Consider the following 15,349-nt stretch of genomic DNA (forward strand, 5'->3'; position numbering starts at 1 on the left):
AAAAATAAAATTTAGAGGTCAGTGATTCGAAAGTGATTCTGATAACTATCGAATAGTTTACTTTGATATTCTATCATTCTTCACTCGAGTAAAATCTGATATCGCCTGTTTGAAATTCGAAAATTGTTTGAATGTCCTCAAAAGTTTCCCAAGAATTTTCATATCTCGGAAGTTTGTCCCACTGAACAAGTACTTCCATGAAGCCGCTGGTGTAGATTGTAGCTCTAAGGAATAGTTGAAACTTTGGAGGTTGTTGGCATGGGTTGATAGTTTGAATAGCTTCATGCTTTATGTAGAAGAACAAGTGAATTTGTGATCTTATTACAGGTAGGTCTAGCATATGCTTAGTGAATTTACTTTGTATTCGATAGTCGATCATTTTAGTTTTCAATGTAGTGAATTAATTTTTTTACTTATATTTCTTATAAGGTTAATAATGAACAACAAAAATTAAAAATAAATTAATAATAATAAGGTTAATAATGAACAACAAAAATTAAAAGTAAAATAATAATGATAAGATTAATTTTATAAATTGTTATTCTCTTTCATTAATTTATTATTATTTTTGTTTATGAAAAGTAGTATAGGATAACAATTATAATAAGATGGAGGGTATTTAATTTGCACGCCTATATAACTGTTTTGAATATCGGACTCGGGATCCGAGTAAACGACCAGTTTTAGTGTCCGGTTTAAATAAATCATTGAACTGGTCTTGAGAAAAATGGTAAAAGAATAAAAAAATTCATTCATAAATTGTTAAAATACCAGTTTGTTCTTAGAAAAAAATGCTCTTTTTAGTAAAAGAAATGTTTAATATGATATCATTTTGATTTTCAAAAAATCAAAATTTAATTTAGAGTATTTGTCATTTTATTTTTTTATTTTAGATGCAAAATTGTTATAATATTTAATTTGGATTTTATGTGTTTTGAATGTTAACGAATTAAAAAAATGTTATATTTATAGCTTTTAGTATTACAAAAAATATTACATTATAAATTATTAATACTAATTTAATCACTATTGGATGATAAACGGTCGTTTTAATGACCAACTCAATTTTAAAAGCATCCTTATATTCGTTTCAAACCAACTTGCAATTTTATTTTATATGGCTCCCTTTGTTAGTTCTTGAAATCTTAAATGTTGTCTATTGTAATCAACAACAGAGCTTCGACCTCAATTGTTGTAAAAGAGTTTGCATATCCCTAATGGTACGAGGGTCTCTACTAAAAACGGCGTCAGGTTAATGCTAGCTTCGTGAATGGCATTGAACCAGAATAATATATATAGCTGCACACAGAGTCTTATACTTCCCCTATTCCAAAATAATTCCTGTCCCAGATTGTTTTATACATACTGAAATAATAATAATAAATAAATAAGAGAATAATAATTTTATAAAATTAATCTTGTATCATCATTAATTTATTTATAAATTTTATTGTCCACGTGAAAAAGATAACTAATATTATATTAAAAATTAAAATAATAATTATTTTAAAATAATATTTTTTTTCTTACACGCAAATTACAATGAGTGAAAGAAATACTATCAAGTTCCATGGTCGGTCCATAAGACTCAAATATAAGGGATGAAACTGCTCTTAGCTCACTCCACCAAGTCTAATATAGTCACAAAATACAATATCTGACACCAATTCATGAAGCAACACTCAACAAAAATCATCAAATTCACATAAATGTTTCCCGTGCCTCAACATGCATGTAAAAATAATTATCACATAACTTTTAGAAAAAAAAATATAAATGGACATAAATATATCAGGTACTCTCTAACTTCTATATTCCTAACATCTTTCCATAAGTACTGACTTGAGCATTGGAGTTACAGTTGGAGTTTGATTCATACGGATCAGAAGAGATTATATTCCAATACTTTTTTCGTCTTTGATTTGTGATGAAAACTTTTTTTTAGATGTTTTGGGAAGTCGACAATTTTTTCTCTTTTATTTATACCGATATGACATTGAATGATGATATATATATATATATATATATATATATATATATATATATATATATATATATATATATATATATATATATTATAAAGACTAAATTTAATTTATGTTGTGTGTACATTTTGATTAATATTTTTATTCTGTCTATCATCTTATGTTTTAGAAAGTCTGCATGCATGTTTACATTGTACATTTTGAAGCATGATGGGAGATATATACAAAGTGGCTGGTTTCCTGTTTCCCACGTGGTAAGCGTAGCAATCTAGTCAGCAAAGTTTTCACGCACTAGATTTTGATCAAATTCAAGCTTTTCATGCATATATATATATGTGCTTTCTTCAACGCCGCAGCAACGTACAAATATTTTTTCTTCTTTTGGAATAGTATTACTGTTTAGATTACAACTGTGATAGCTGTGCAGTACTGAATTTAGAAAGCAACATCACCCTAACCCATACATATTTTTATGTTTTATTAATTATCACTATATACCAACCTCGCTAATAAAAAATGTGATCAGTACGAGATTTCATTTAATAATATAAAATGTATTAAAAAGTCAAAACAATATAAACATTTTTAAAATTAAAATAACAGTGCACGTTGACATTGCAACGCGCAAGGAGTATTGTCCTTGAAGTAGATGACAAATATTAAATAATAAATGAGGAAAATAATGTATTGGATATAAAGCTTGTTTCAAATGTCAACGCGCAAGGAATATTGTCCTTGAAGTAGATGACAAATATTAAATAATAAATGAGGAAAATAATGTATTGGATATAAAGATTGTTTCAAATGTCAACGCGCAAGGAATACTGTCCTTGAAGTAGATGACAAATATTAAATAATAAATGAGGAAAATAATGTATTGGTTATAAAGATTGTTTCAAACTTATCATGGGTATGTAAAAAAGAAAAAGAAAAAAGGAAACGGACAAAAAATTATATATGTGGCGTGTAATGCATAGAAAAGATAGAGAGACAAAAATAAGGGCGCAATAATTGAAAAGGATCATATACTAATGCTCTCGTACGGGGGCCATGCAAGAGAAAGACATACAAGTATTTAACTAGAGTTGTGTCTCATTGATACAATTGAATGATATGCTAACAAACAAATTTAATTAACATTCACTTTTTAAAATTGTGTTTGATGTAGATGTTGGAAAATTAATTTTGGATTATGCTACATAACAACATATTAAAAGTATGAACTGTCTTATAATTCAAAAAACGAATTTTGATTTTTGCATACAGGTCAACTTCCTTTTCATAATTTTTTTTAGCCACCAAAGAAAACAAAAGGCTTGGGGTCAATTGCTGCTCAGTCTACGTATATCATATCTTATTCAGATCATTTGTGAAATATAAAGAACAGTTGACTAGGTGAGAGAAACATGGAGAATAAACCAATTTTAAAATTAATCATATTTTTTTTCTTCATATTTTACACTTATCTTGCATTCATGTTTATCTTTTTCCTATTTTTCTAGTAGAAGGCTACATATTACAGGAAATATTTAAGTCGAATACAGTTCTTATGGGCGTTAATTTTATTTTTAGAATATTTAATATAACTATGCATCTAAAACTCTAACTTGATATCAATAGTAATTTAAATTAAACATTATATGTTACTTTTTTCCCTTATTTTTTTTTTCACAACACTCATTAATTTAGTCATTTTCTTCTAATATGTAAAATTCGTCTTCTGTTTTTTTCTTCTAATTTTCCGGTTATGTTTCTACGGACGGTACCTAAAATTTTCACGTGTCTTCTGAAGATATGATCTCTTCAAACCACAGTTTTCACGATAATGAGAATTACTACTTTACTAGTTAATTTCAATCATTTTGCTAATAAAATAAACCTAGGTGCCGCAAATATAGATCTCTAATATTTCCATTTTATTGTGGTTTTCCTTCATTTCGGCCTTAGGTGTAACCTCGTTTTCATTTATTTCTCCGCGATTAGTATTATTTGGTGAAGGTAAACTTGGAAAGAAGAAAAAGTACACGTGTATCTATGAGATTCAACATAACTTTTTGCCCTATTTTTTATTACTAATATTTCCTCCGTATTAATTTTCCAATTGAATATTGTTGACAAGTCATAAAAAGAAAGATGATTACGATATTGTCATTGATTAAGAAGAGACAAAACTCAACACATGACCACCCATGTATATAAATAAATATGGAAAAGGTGAAAGTAAATATTTTGGGTTATGTCATACTCATCTAATTTTCTTATATCCAAAAACACTTTCTTACAATATTTTTATCCAAATATATTTAAAATGAATAAAAATATTAGAAAATAAAGAAAATAATTATTATGACAAATTAAGACTTATAAAACTAATTTTAAATTAAATGATCAAAATAAAATTAACATAAAATATATAGAGAAATCTTATTTTTTCCTTTTTTTATTATTTAAAATTTTGTGCATATATTAAAAAATAGTTTAACAATAGAGATTTTTTGAAAATTAAAATGTAAATTTCAGTAATTAAAAAAATTACTTATTAACTATAAGGATTAAAATGAATAAATTTAAAAGCTATAAACATTAAATAAGTAATTAAAACATTGAATTATTAGCCTTTGAAGGCTAGCTGTGTGTGCTACACACAATAATCTTTTGTTTTGTTTAGTGAAAGTAAACAAGATTGGTATAATTGGTAAATAATAAAGTCATATTTTATAAGCATGCGTCGTTTATGCTTTAGATGTGAGAATCTTTATAAATACTTATTGATTCCAATGATATTAACTTCAAATATTCAATTTATCTAAACTTTTAGTTATTAAAAACAAAAACTAAACTGGGAATACTTCTTTGGCTTGGAAAAACTGTTTTTGTAAATGGGTTTGAATTGGTACCTATGATGATATTTTTGCTGATTAAAAAAAGTAAACAAACATGGTTTCTCTGGATTCTGTTATAGGAGACGAAAGACTCATCATAAGATCCACGAGTTGCTCACTCCATTGAATGTAGTTTTGAGTTTTGACACGTAAAAGTAGAAAATAATTGACCGATCTGTTTCCTTGGCTGAAGCACCGACTTACATCTAACTTTTTCCCTTTGACCTGTGTGTGTGCAGTGTGCACGCTCTAATCCGTGCGGCTGCTCTCGCTTTAGTGCCGAAAATGTAGACAATGCATTTTTTCTGTACAATGTTTTTATTTAATAAATTAATTTAGTGTTTCGAGATTTATATGGGTATTAAATTTATTTTTATAATTTATATGAGTAATTTTTAACATATTATTAATTATTTAATTAAAATTTTAATAAATATATGTTATTAGATATGTCAATAAATATTTAACTATATTTTTATATACACATAGGTTTCAAAAGATTATTACATCTTATAACAAATAATATTTTTTTTATCATTATAAGTAATAATGATTAGTTTTTAAATTTATTCAGAGTTAAATATTTTTAAAATTTTTAATTTATTGTTTACTCTATTTATTAGACATGTAAAACACTTAACAACTCATACTAGAAGAATATAAAATCTCAAAATTATAATAGTTTGAAAATACTTCATGTATAATACATAAATTCAAATAAATAAGTTTTTATATGAGTAAAAATATTATCCTCAAAATATGAACATTTAAACTAAATGAACACTAAAAATATAATGAAAGTAATCGCATCCGACAAATTATTCTTAAGTACTAATCAAGTTAAAATAAATATAATAAAAAAATTATGTCTTCAAGTTCCTTCAAACTCATCCATTTATTTATCGTGCTCTAAAAATAACACTTAACAAGAGTTCACAAATAGTATTGTCATCAACTTATACAGTAATTCAAAAAAATCAACCATAATATCTGTAATAAATTTAAAATAAGATTATATATGTATGTATTTACACACCAATAAAATTCATATTAAAATAATCATAATTCATGAAATTTTGAATAAATGAAATATTTAAATAAACGGAAACACCTCAGTGCATCCAAATAAATATAATAGACACAATTTAGCTATTTTCATAATTATAAGATTCAATTCTTTAGTTCTTCAAATCAGTGTGGATCTTATATTCTTCATATAAGATTTATGAATTTATATTTCATACAATAATATCTCAGTGTCTTTTCCATCATAAATGAAAGTATTCAAAGTCTTTTCCTCACCTCACATGGAGTATCTACAAACAAGTATCATTCTTATCGTATGAAGATATGTAACATTATAATCTCGTAATAAAATATATATTATAATTCCCTCCCAAAAGATGATAACCAACTCACAAAATTACAAGAATATCATTCTTACCAACAGACTCTCTAATTTCATGTATCCAATAATAATTCTCAAAATTACACCACAACAATAATAAAATAAATTAATAAAAATGAAACTACATATATAACACCAATTATGCATGTAATATAATAATTACAAATTGATTGTGATCATAAAGTTAAATTATATATTGATTAATTCAATGATAAAACTTTTAGATAATGTCAACACGCACACACACACATGTTATTTTCCTCACCTCTTGAAGTAAGAAATTCATATTGTTTGTTATTTATTTTTTTCAACTAATTACGTCGAAAGAATTTCTCCAATTTTTTTTTTCTCAATCGTTGAACAACTCACTAATATCAAAAGAGATCGTTTATGTATGTGATTCTAAGTAAAGAAATTGTCTACCCTTTATATAATAATAATTATACATAATTTAAAATTTGTTTAATTGATTTTTCCTTATCTATTATTTCTATTATCTTTAACCAATCTAATATATTAACATCTTTTAAAAATAGAAATAACAATCTAATATACATATTAAAATAATTTAATCTATCTTTTATCTTTTCTTTTACCAAAAGATGTATTTAGATATTTTTATTTAAATAATTATTGAATTATTTTTGAAATGTTACATTTCTCCCAATAATAAATTTGCATAATTTTTGCAACTTTCAAGTTAATGTGTGATATGTGCATAATATTTGAAACTTACATAAACTCTAAAAAGTTCATAATGACGGTCATGTACATGTAATTTAATTTTTCTAAAACAAAATTATAGAAAATTTTCACACAAAATAAAGTAGAAAATTAAATTATAATAAAATAAAGCTTTTATAAATAATCAGATGTAATTTAAAATTTTGTGTTTGAATTTTTTATACACAATTATCACAAATACACATTTAAGTTTTGTTATTGTTTTTAGTTATATAAATGATATATTAATGTAATAGGCATAAATTGAAAATATTATGTTTCCTTTTTTAAACTTTGAGAAAAAATGGGACATTCTTTTATTAGAATTTGATGTGTTAACATACACAATTAATAACTATGTTTTATAATATATATATATATATATATATATATATATATATATATATATATATATATATATAATTATATTTTTGTACTGTCCTTTATATTGACATATAGAATAGATATAGATATAAAATACTAATATAAATTTCTACATTATACTTACTTGTCTAAAGTAAACAAAGTAAGCTATAAACAATGTTATTTTAAGACCATTATTCTCATATATTTAATAATAAAAACTAAAAAGCAAAGTTTATACGAAACACCATCATACGATTGTTCTTAGGGTTTGAATGATTGTTTCCATGGTCCAAAAAGGAAACAACCATTTCAAAATTAACTTTCTAAGTTCTTATTATGTGCATCACGTCTTTGAAACACGGTTAACGAAGGTTTGAAGTTAGGGAGAGGGGTTCTTGATTTCTCTTCTTTCTTTATTTTTTACCCCATATATATAAGGATTACTTTAGATAACTTTATATATTGTTTAGCTATATATGACATCAATATGAAACAAAGAAAAAAAAACATAAATCACGTACGTAGAATGTGTACCCTAGTGTTGCAGTTTCCCTTCCACACATGGACTATATTGCATTCGGCTTTTGAATAGATTACATCCAAGTATCGTGGACCGGATTATTGGACTAACATCATAAAAGTAGAATGCCAGAACCTAATTTCACAAGAAATTACTTAAGTAATCTTGGATTACTAATTGGTTCATGGTCCCAACTAATTTCTACTACACACATAATTAAATATTAACTATTTTTCGTAAATTAAAAACTTAATTCCTTGCAAATGAAATAAAGTTACCTAATGGGTCGAAGGGATTAGATAGCTATTAAGTTACTCAAAAACGAATATAGAGATAGATAAATGTTTATGTTAATAGGATGAGACCATCTATCAGACCATGCAATGTTGTTTTGGTAACAGGCATTGATGATGTTGACAGGATATTAGGTTTCTTTCCGACATCAACGACCACCGCAAAAGCTTTATCACACTAATTCGTGGAATAAACAAAAACTTGTGGGCTGTAAAGCTTGACAATTAGTATATCGGTATGCTATATATGTACCAGTATACCACGTAAGTAGCTTGTATAGTTGATCTAAGTAGGGATATGTACTTCAAAATGTTGAGCATATATATATATATATATATATATATATATATATATATATATATATATATATATATATATACTTATCGTACCCATCTTAGATATATACGATAATTTATCCATTCAAACTCTTGATTCTGAACAAATTCTTTCATGATCAGTGGTACTGTTACTATTCAGTGGACGAGAATTTATAAAATAGTACTTTCTCTTTGTCCCGAATATAAGTAACAATTTTTTTTATATTTGTTATATCAAATATAATTAAAATTCAACTAATTTTGTTTTATATAATAAGATTATCTTTAAAATATACTTTTCATTTAATAAAGTCAAAGTTTTACTTTTATATTTGATATCAAATTTCAATAAAAAAATAATATACAAAAAGTTCATTTTTTATTGAAACTCACATGATTTAATTTAATGAAAATAGTTAATTTTTTAAATAAGTATAACATTTTTTTTTCTTATAATTGAGATGAGGATGAATGCTTATTTAACACTACTGAAGTGAAGGATAATATTTTTTATAGAGTAATTGTAGAGAATAAAAGCATAGTGACCCAATTGAAAGGACTGCACCCTATTATTGATGGGATTAGAATGCGGAATGACTTCCCTTAACCTCCTCTCAAAGTCAATTGGGTGCCCAGAGTTCTAACTTGAATTAGGAAATCAGTGTATGAAAACGCGTAGGGCCAAATCTACCCGGTGATTTGTGAGGTTGAGGTAAACAAGGGATGATATAAACTCTTGAAGCTTTCATTTGAGATACAAAAAAAAAATATCAACATTAGGGATCAGGTGGGGCAAATTTTGTGTGAATCTGAAGACTGAAAGATTGAGTTTGGGATTATATATAGAGAGACATTATACAGACATTGTATACATAGGATTGGAGACAGGGATTGCATTTTGTGGGTCCGAATAAACAACCTACCAAAAGAAATTACATTTGTGAATTGAAGATGGGCCAAGTTCCATTTAGAATTGAAATTGAAAATTGAATTGAAGACGAGTTATATATATTTCGGATTTAGGGTTTATTCAATTTTGAGACTGAGTCTGTGCATGGAAAGGCACGTGGTAGTAGGGTAATTTGTGTAAATAAAAGGAGGGGAAATATTGGAGCCAATCTTCTTATAAACATTATTATTGAAATCATAGTATGGATGCACAATGAAACAAGTGTTTGTGAATAAAGCTCGAGACATAAAAAGTCACTAATTAAGAAGAGATTGAGACAAAAAAAAAGACCTCAAACATATTTTTTTAATCTATATTTATTTTCATTAGAAATAATTCTATTTGAGTGATTAGGATCACTGCATTTTCTCTATTAGAGATAATTCTGAGTATAGTTGTATATTTTTTTACTAAAGTTTAAGACTATTAATTAAACTGAAATAACTCAACACATCATTTCATCGGCCTACTCATTGGTATAATTCGATCTCATAAACTCAACACAATGGAAAAACTATTAGAAAGATTAATATCATAATTTTAGTATTATAATTGAAATTATATATATGGGTTTAGGTAGAAACAAATGCTATTGCAAATGCAAGATGCTATATTTATTTATAGTTTCGGGTTATGTAGTGAAAAACATAAAATAACATGAAATTAAAATATAAATTCAGAAATGGGGAAAGATAATTAGATTACAAATAATTTTACCTTTTATGCAATATATAATTAATTACACTTATCATATGTTAACAAAAATATTAATACATCTTGATTTAACTGAAATTAAATTTAAATTTCTTAAATAAAATTTTGAGTTTAAATCTTATAAATAAATAAAAAACACAATTATAAGATGAGATTTTATTAAAAATGATTAGTTAAATTTCTTAATAAATATTAGTCATCAAAGTGAATGAAAAATTTATATCAATCACATGCTTAAAAAATCTAACAAAACGTGAAAAAGCAAATATAAGTTTTTGTTTGTATAAAATAAGAATGAATTAATAGTATATACCTACCCAGTTATATTCTCTTTAGGTTCCATAATCCTCCACAAATTAAAGAACAAGAAGTTGATGTTATTTGTATAAAAGGCCCCTTGTCCTTTCAAGATCTACTTTGGTAATCATTAATTGTTACAGTCATTAAATTTATTTTATTATATATCTTTTGCAAAATTTTCTTCGTAATGATAAATACATTGAAAATGAATGTATAGATCTAATTCTAGGGTGTGCCACTAACAGCAATAGCCATTTTGATAATGGTGTTGAAGATAGCGCAACATTGTCAATATCTCACTCTTGGTTAGCCAAAATTACCCATCACGTGAATGAAGACTAACAATAGGTGAATTACACAGTTCCATTTTTCTTATTCACACTGAATGTTTTACATCTTTTGAAGTTAGATCTTGACAAATGTGACAAAGAACACCGAAGAGAACTGTTTATTTGGCTTCAAGTTCCACTCATTGCTAGCTAGCTTACTCATTTTGGATATGCAGATTGTCAAATTCAAAATCTTGTATTAGAAAGGTGCAAGATTTTGATTATATATGAGACAACCCATGTGTGAAATAAAGAAATCAAGTCCAAAAGATCATAGGCAATTTCATTCTTAATTACGTCAATTGTCCAAGAACAAAAAAGATTGACAAAATCCCACAAAAATACTTGTATATGATTATTGGATGAATCCAGATATCTTCAAATTTCTCAAAATACTTAAATTTATTTAAGAGAAACTTTTCTTCTAAAAGAGTTATTTCATACATATGGACTTGACTCTTGAGGATAGAATTCCCAAATACATAAAAAATACAAAATACTTTTACAACCAGAGTAATAATACACATATAAACATTTATATTTTTTAAAATTCCTAATCAATATCCATAATTTTTCTTTATCTCTCTAATCATGGCCCATCATAATATTTATAATACCCATGTTATTTATTTATTTATTTTATCTTCTCTCATTAAATGTATAATAGCACATTGGGTGTCCATAATTACTTTTCCTTTCAACTAAAGTGGCTGAACTATGAGATGAAGTCCATAGGTGGGCCTAAGGGAGAGCATGATAGAGGGTGCATGGTTATAACCTGGTGAAACTTTGAAACTAAATCTAGACAGGAGTAGGGTTAACACTATCTTATACTCCATAAAGCTCAAGTTCCTACCAACACACATTCTCCCTCCAAAACCAAAAGGCAAGTACCCCATTTTGTGGTTACATCCACCATTGACGTCATTCATGAATCTCTCTGGTCTAAAGTCGTTGACATCTTTTCCCCACAATGCCGGGTCATGGTGCATCGCCACAACATCGATCCACATGTTGGTCCCATTAGGCACTGTTAAGTTATCAACTTTAATGTCTTCCCTTGCTTGCCTTTGCACATTTGGTGCCGTTGGGTAGAGTCTTAGAACTTCATTCATCACCCACTTCATCTGCATGGCACACGAGCTCATGTTAATTTTTATTATATACAGAAGTAATTAATTAATTACCTAATTTTGGAATATTAAAATTTTTCCCTTGATTTTACAATTTAATTATCGTTTCATGCTTCTCTTTTGTACTTTTTCCTCGTGTTTATGTTTAGTCGGCTAACAAAATTTGATTAGACCTTTGGTTGCTCTTCGCGCTATGATACAAATAAAAGGAATAAAAAGAAACAACGAAGATTCATAGTCAAATCATTGACCAAGTGCCATGTGTAAAGTGATAATTTGTTAATTTCATGCTACATACTCATACGTGCAGCCATAAAGTGGTGGTGCGGGTTTAGTGCTGAAGCATGACATGCACAACAGAACACCGACTTTACGCAAACTTCAAATATAAATGTATTGTGGGCCATTTGATATTTGAATTATTATTTATCTTCTTGAGCGACCAATATACCCCACCTCAGAATCTTATATATGAACATTGACCAAGTAGTTAATGTGTTCTACTAAAGACCAAAAGACGTACTAATTAAATGTAAATGGTAAAACACAAATTCAAATTCTATAGCTATTAATTTGATAGTAATTTTTGTTGAGTAATTTTTAAATAACAACATATCATTTTATTTTTCCATTACTTGTGTTTGAATTTATTTTCATATTTAATATACCAATTAACCTCTAATATATACAAGATTTTGAATTCTACGATCTCATCCTTGCCATTAATGTTTTAAACATAGTCGTACAAAGCAGTAGTATGAATTCTGGAATGTTAAACTCAATTACATGTCTCAAACATATGTGGTCAATAACGGTATATAGTCAAGGTGAGAATCCATATTAAGTCAATTAGACCCTTTCTCATTCTCTGCATGCATAGGTCATCTAACCTAATTAAGGACATATATAATTTATCAGTCTAAATAAACTTAATGGCATAGTAGTATAATTTTGGTGGTCAAAGATCATATATTCATATATATGTGGTAGAAATTTTGCCAAGATATATATCTTAAAACGCAAAACAAATTTAACCAAACAAACGCTATACTTCCCTCCCATTAATTATGAACATATATAACGTGTTTAATTATGATCTATGCATATGAGTAAATGAGATTAAGTATGTGTTACCTTTCTAAGCCCCGCAAGCACGTTGATATCAAGTTCTTTATCACCGACCACTTCTCTTATCTCATCTCTTAACTGGATTTGCCAATCTTCATTTATAGCTAGAAGCAACAAAGTCCATGAGATAGCCAATGCCGTTGTTTCATGGCCAGCAAAGAAGAAAGTCTTGCACTCATCCAACAAGTCTCTAGTGGTGAATGTCTTCCCTAACTTGCCATCACCTTGATGATTGTTTCCTTGCAACAACAATCCCAACAAGTCTTCTTGAGTTTGTCTTTTGATTGATTTCATACGAGATGTTATGACGGATAACAAGAGCTTGTCAATCTCTTTGCCAAGCTTCTTGGCCTCTAGGGTTTTCTTGACGTTGAAACACTTGCCAAATGGAACACCCACATATCTTGTTGTCTTGAAAAGTGTCATTTGTAGGGCACGTAGTTTTTCAGACACTTCCTTTGCATTTTTCCCCTTCATGCCAAAGCTTGTTTTTGCAATAATTTCTCCGGCCGTTTCTACAACCTCTCTTTCCACATCGATTTCGGGGTTTCCGGAGTTGATTTGTGCAATCCACCTATCTATCATCTGATTTGTAGACTCAGTCATCATGCTTGCCATTGCCTATATCATATTACACAATAAAAATATACACGTGTCAGAAAAATAAAAAGATAACTAATTTTCTTTTCTTGACAATTGGTGACACTCAAGATAATATCACGAAAACAAATTTGTCCTTAAAATTTTTGATTAAATTAAAGAAGGAAATTTTGTGATGAACTCTCTGATCAAATGGAATTTGTTTGGAGTGGGCTAGTCATAGTAGGTTCCTACAAGGTGCTGTTACTTAGGTGGCTTTCTTTATTTAACTTTTTTGTGGCAAAGGAGTCTTAAAGTTAAACAACAAATTGGGTAATGTTTCTATATTTAGTATGTAAAGCATGAAGATCGTATCAAGGACAAACAGCATTTAAAATTGTATACAAAACATTTCAAACTTCACCATGATGCCGTGTCGACAATTTTCGCTAGGATGCCACAATGGTCTAAATTGATTGTTGAAAATTAAAGTCATGCAACGATTGTAAGTTGAAACTAGGTCTTAATTAACATGATTAAATATGTTCTCTAGGTTAGTAGTATATATGTCTAGCTAGAGAGAGAAAGAGATGAACCTTCAAATTAAGAGGAGAAAATGCTGGTGCTATAACATGTCGGTGACGAACCCATTCATTGCCTTCAACCATAACCAAACCATTTCCAAACATAGGATCTCTGTCATGTCTAAACACTCTAGGTTTTCCCCATCTCTTGGCCAAGACCTCTGTGGACATTTTTTTCAAGAATTCTGGATCTGCAATGTACAAAAACGGTTCTGTACCAAGCCAATAGATAAACACCTTTCCTGTAGAAAAAAAATAAGAAAACAAGTCATACATGCATACATACACACTAGTATACATACAAAGTACGTCTGTGTGTATATAAATAAATAAACGTGTATTTGAGTTCTAACAAAACGTTAAACTTTATGCAATAATTTATGGTATTCTTAGTTAAGGTGGGATGCTTTAAAAGAAAATAATCCAATTTATTTTACATATTAGAAACTAATTTACGTTATGTATGTTATGGAAATTAAGCATAAGCATACCGTGAGAGTTTTGCCACCGAAAAAAATAGGGGAACACAGTGGAGTGTATATCATGGGTGAGATTAGAGGACCCCAATGAAGAACTAACGCTAGTTTTCTTTTTCATCTCTTGAATGTTTCCAAGAGGAAAGCTTGGGGGTGGCCCTCCAAATCCACATCTTTTAAGCTTAAGATGGTTTATGATTGGTGAAACCCACCAAGAAAACGTTAGTTTCAAGAGCAAAAGAAGAGGTAAAATAGAAAAGAGGGCAAGTGCTGAGAACTCCATGATCTCTATCACAGTTTTTGGTTATATATCTCTTATAAGGTTTCAGAATTGGAGCTGTTAATAAATGCTAATAGCTCAAATTCTATGTGTTGGATATGCAAAAGCAAAGTGCAAAATGGGGGTTATTTATAGAGTGACTTGGTTGGGTAGCAGAAGCAAAAAATGCGTGGCTTTTGAGTTTTGACCAATGAAGAAGACCAAACCAATGTTTGAACATTTTCTGAGGTTGCTCGGCCTTTTAGACTGATATTGTGTTTCTCACTCTTTGCCCCTTTCTGGACGCATCTAATTTGGTCGGAGTACAAAATATTTTAGAATAATGTCATTTCATTTCCGTAAAATACTATTTCATTTCCTAGGCATAAATAACTTTTGTTAT

General features: G+C 28.0%; 1 protein-coding gene across 1 annotated transcript; it reads right to left on the minus strand.

Annotated features, from left to right (window-relative positions):
* Positions 1–11,244: 11,244 nt before the first annotated feature.
* On the minus strand, positions 11,245–15,041 carry LOC114389101 (cytokinin hydroxylase-like). Its single transcript, XM_028349698.1, has 4 exons — positions 14,703–15,041; positions 14,224–14,453; positions 13,055–13,669; positions 11,245–11,914 (listed from the first exon to the last, which is right to left on the minus strand). The coding sequence occupies exons 1-4, from the start codon at positions 14,968–14,970 to the stop codon at positions 11,489–11,491; spliced, it is 1,539 nt and encodes a 512-aa protein (XP_028205499.1). The 5' UTR covers positions 14,971–15,041; the 3' UTR covers positions 11,245–11,488.
* Positions 15,042–15,349: the final 308 nt, after the last annotated feature.

Source organism: Glycine soja, chromosome 16 (assembly GCF_004193775.1).
Source record: "Glycine soja cultivar W05 chromosome 16, ASM419377v2, whole genome shotgun sequence".
Taxonomy (NCBI): Eukaryota; Viridiplantae; Streptophyta; class Magnoliopsida; order Fabales; family Fabaceae; genus Glycine; species Glycine soja.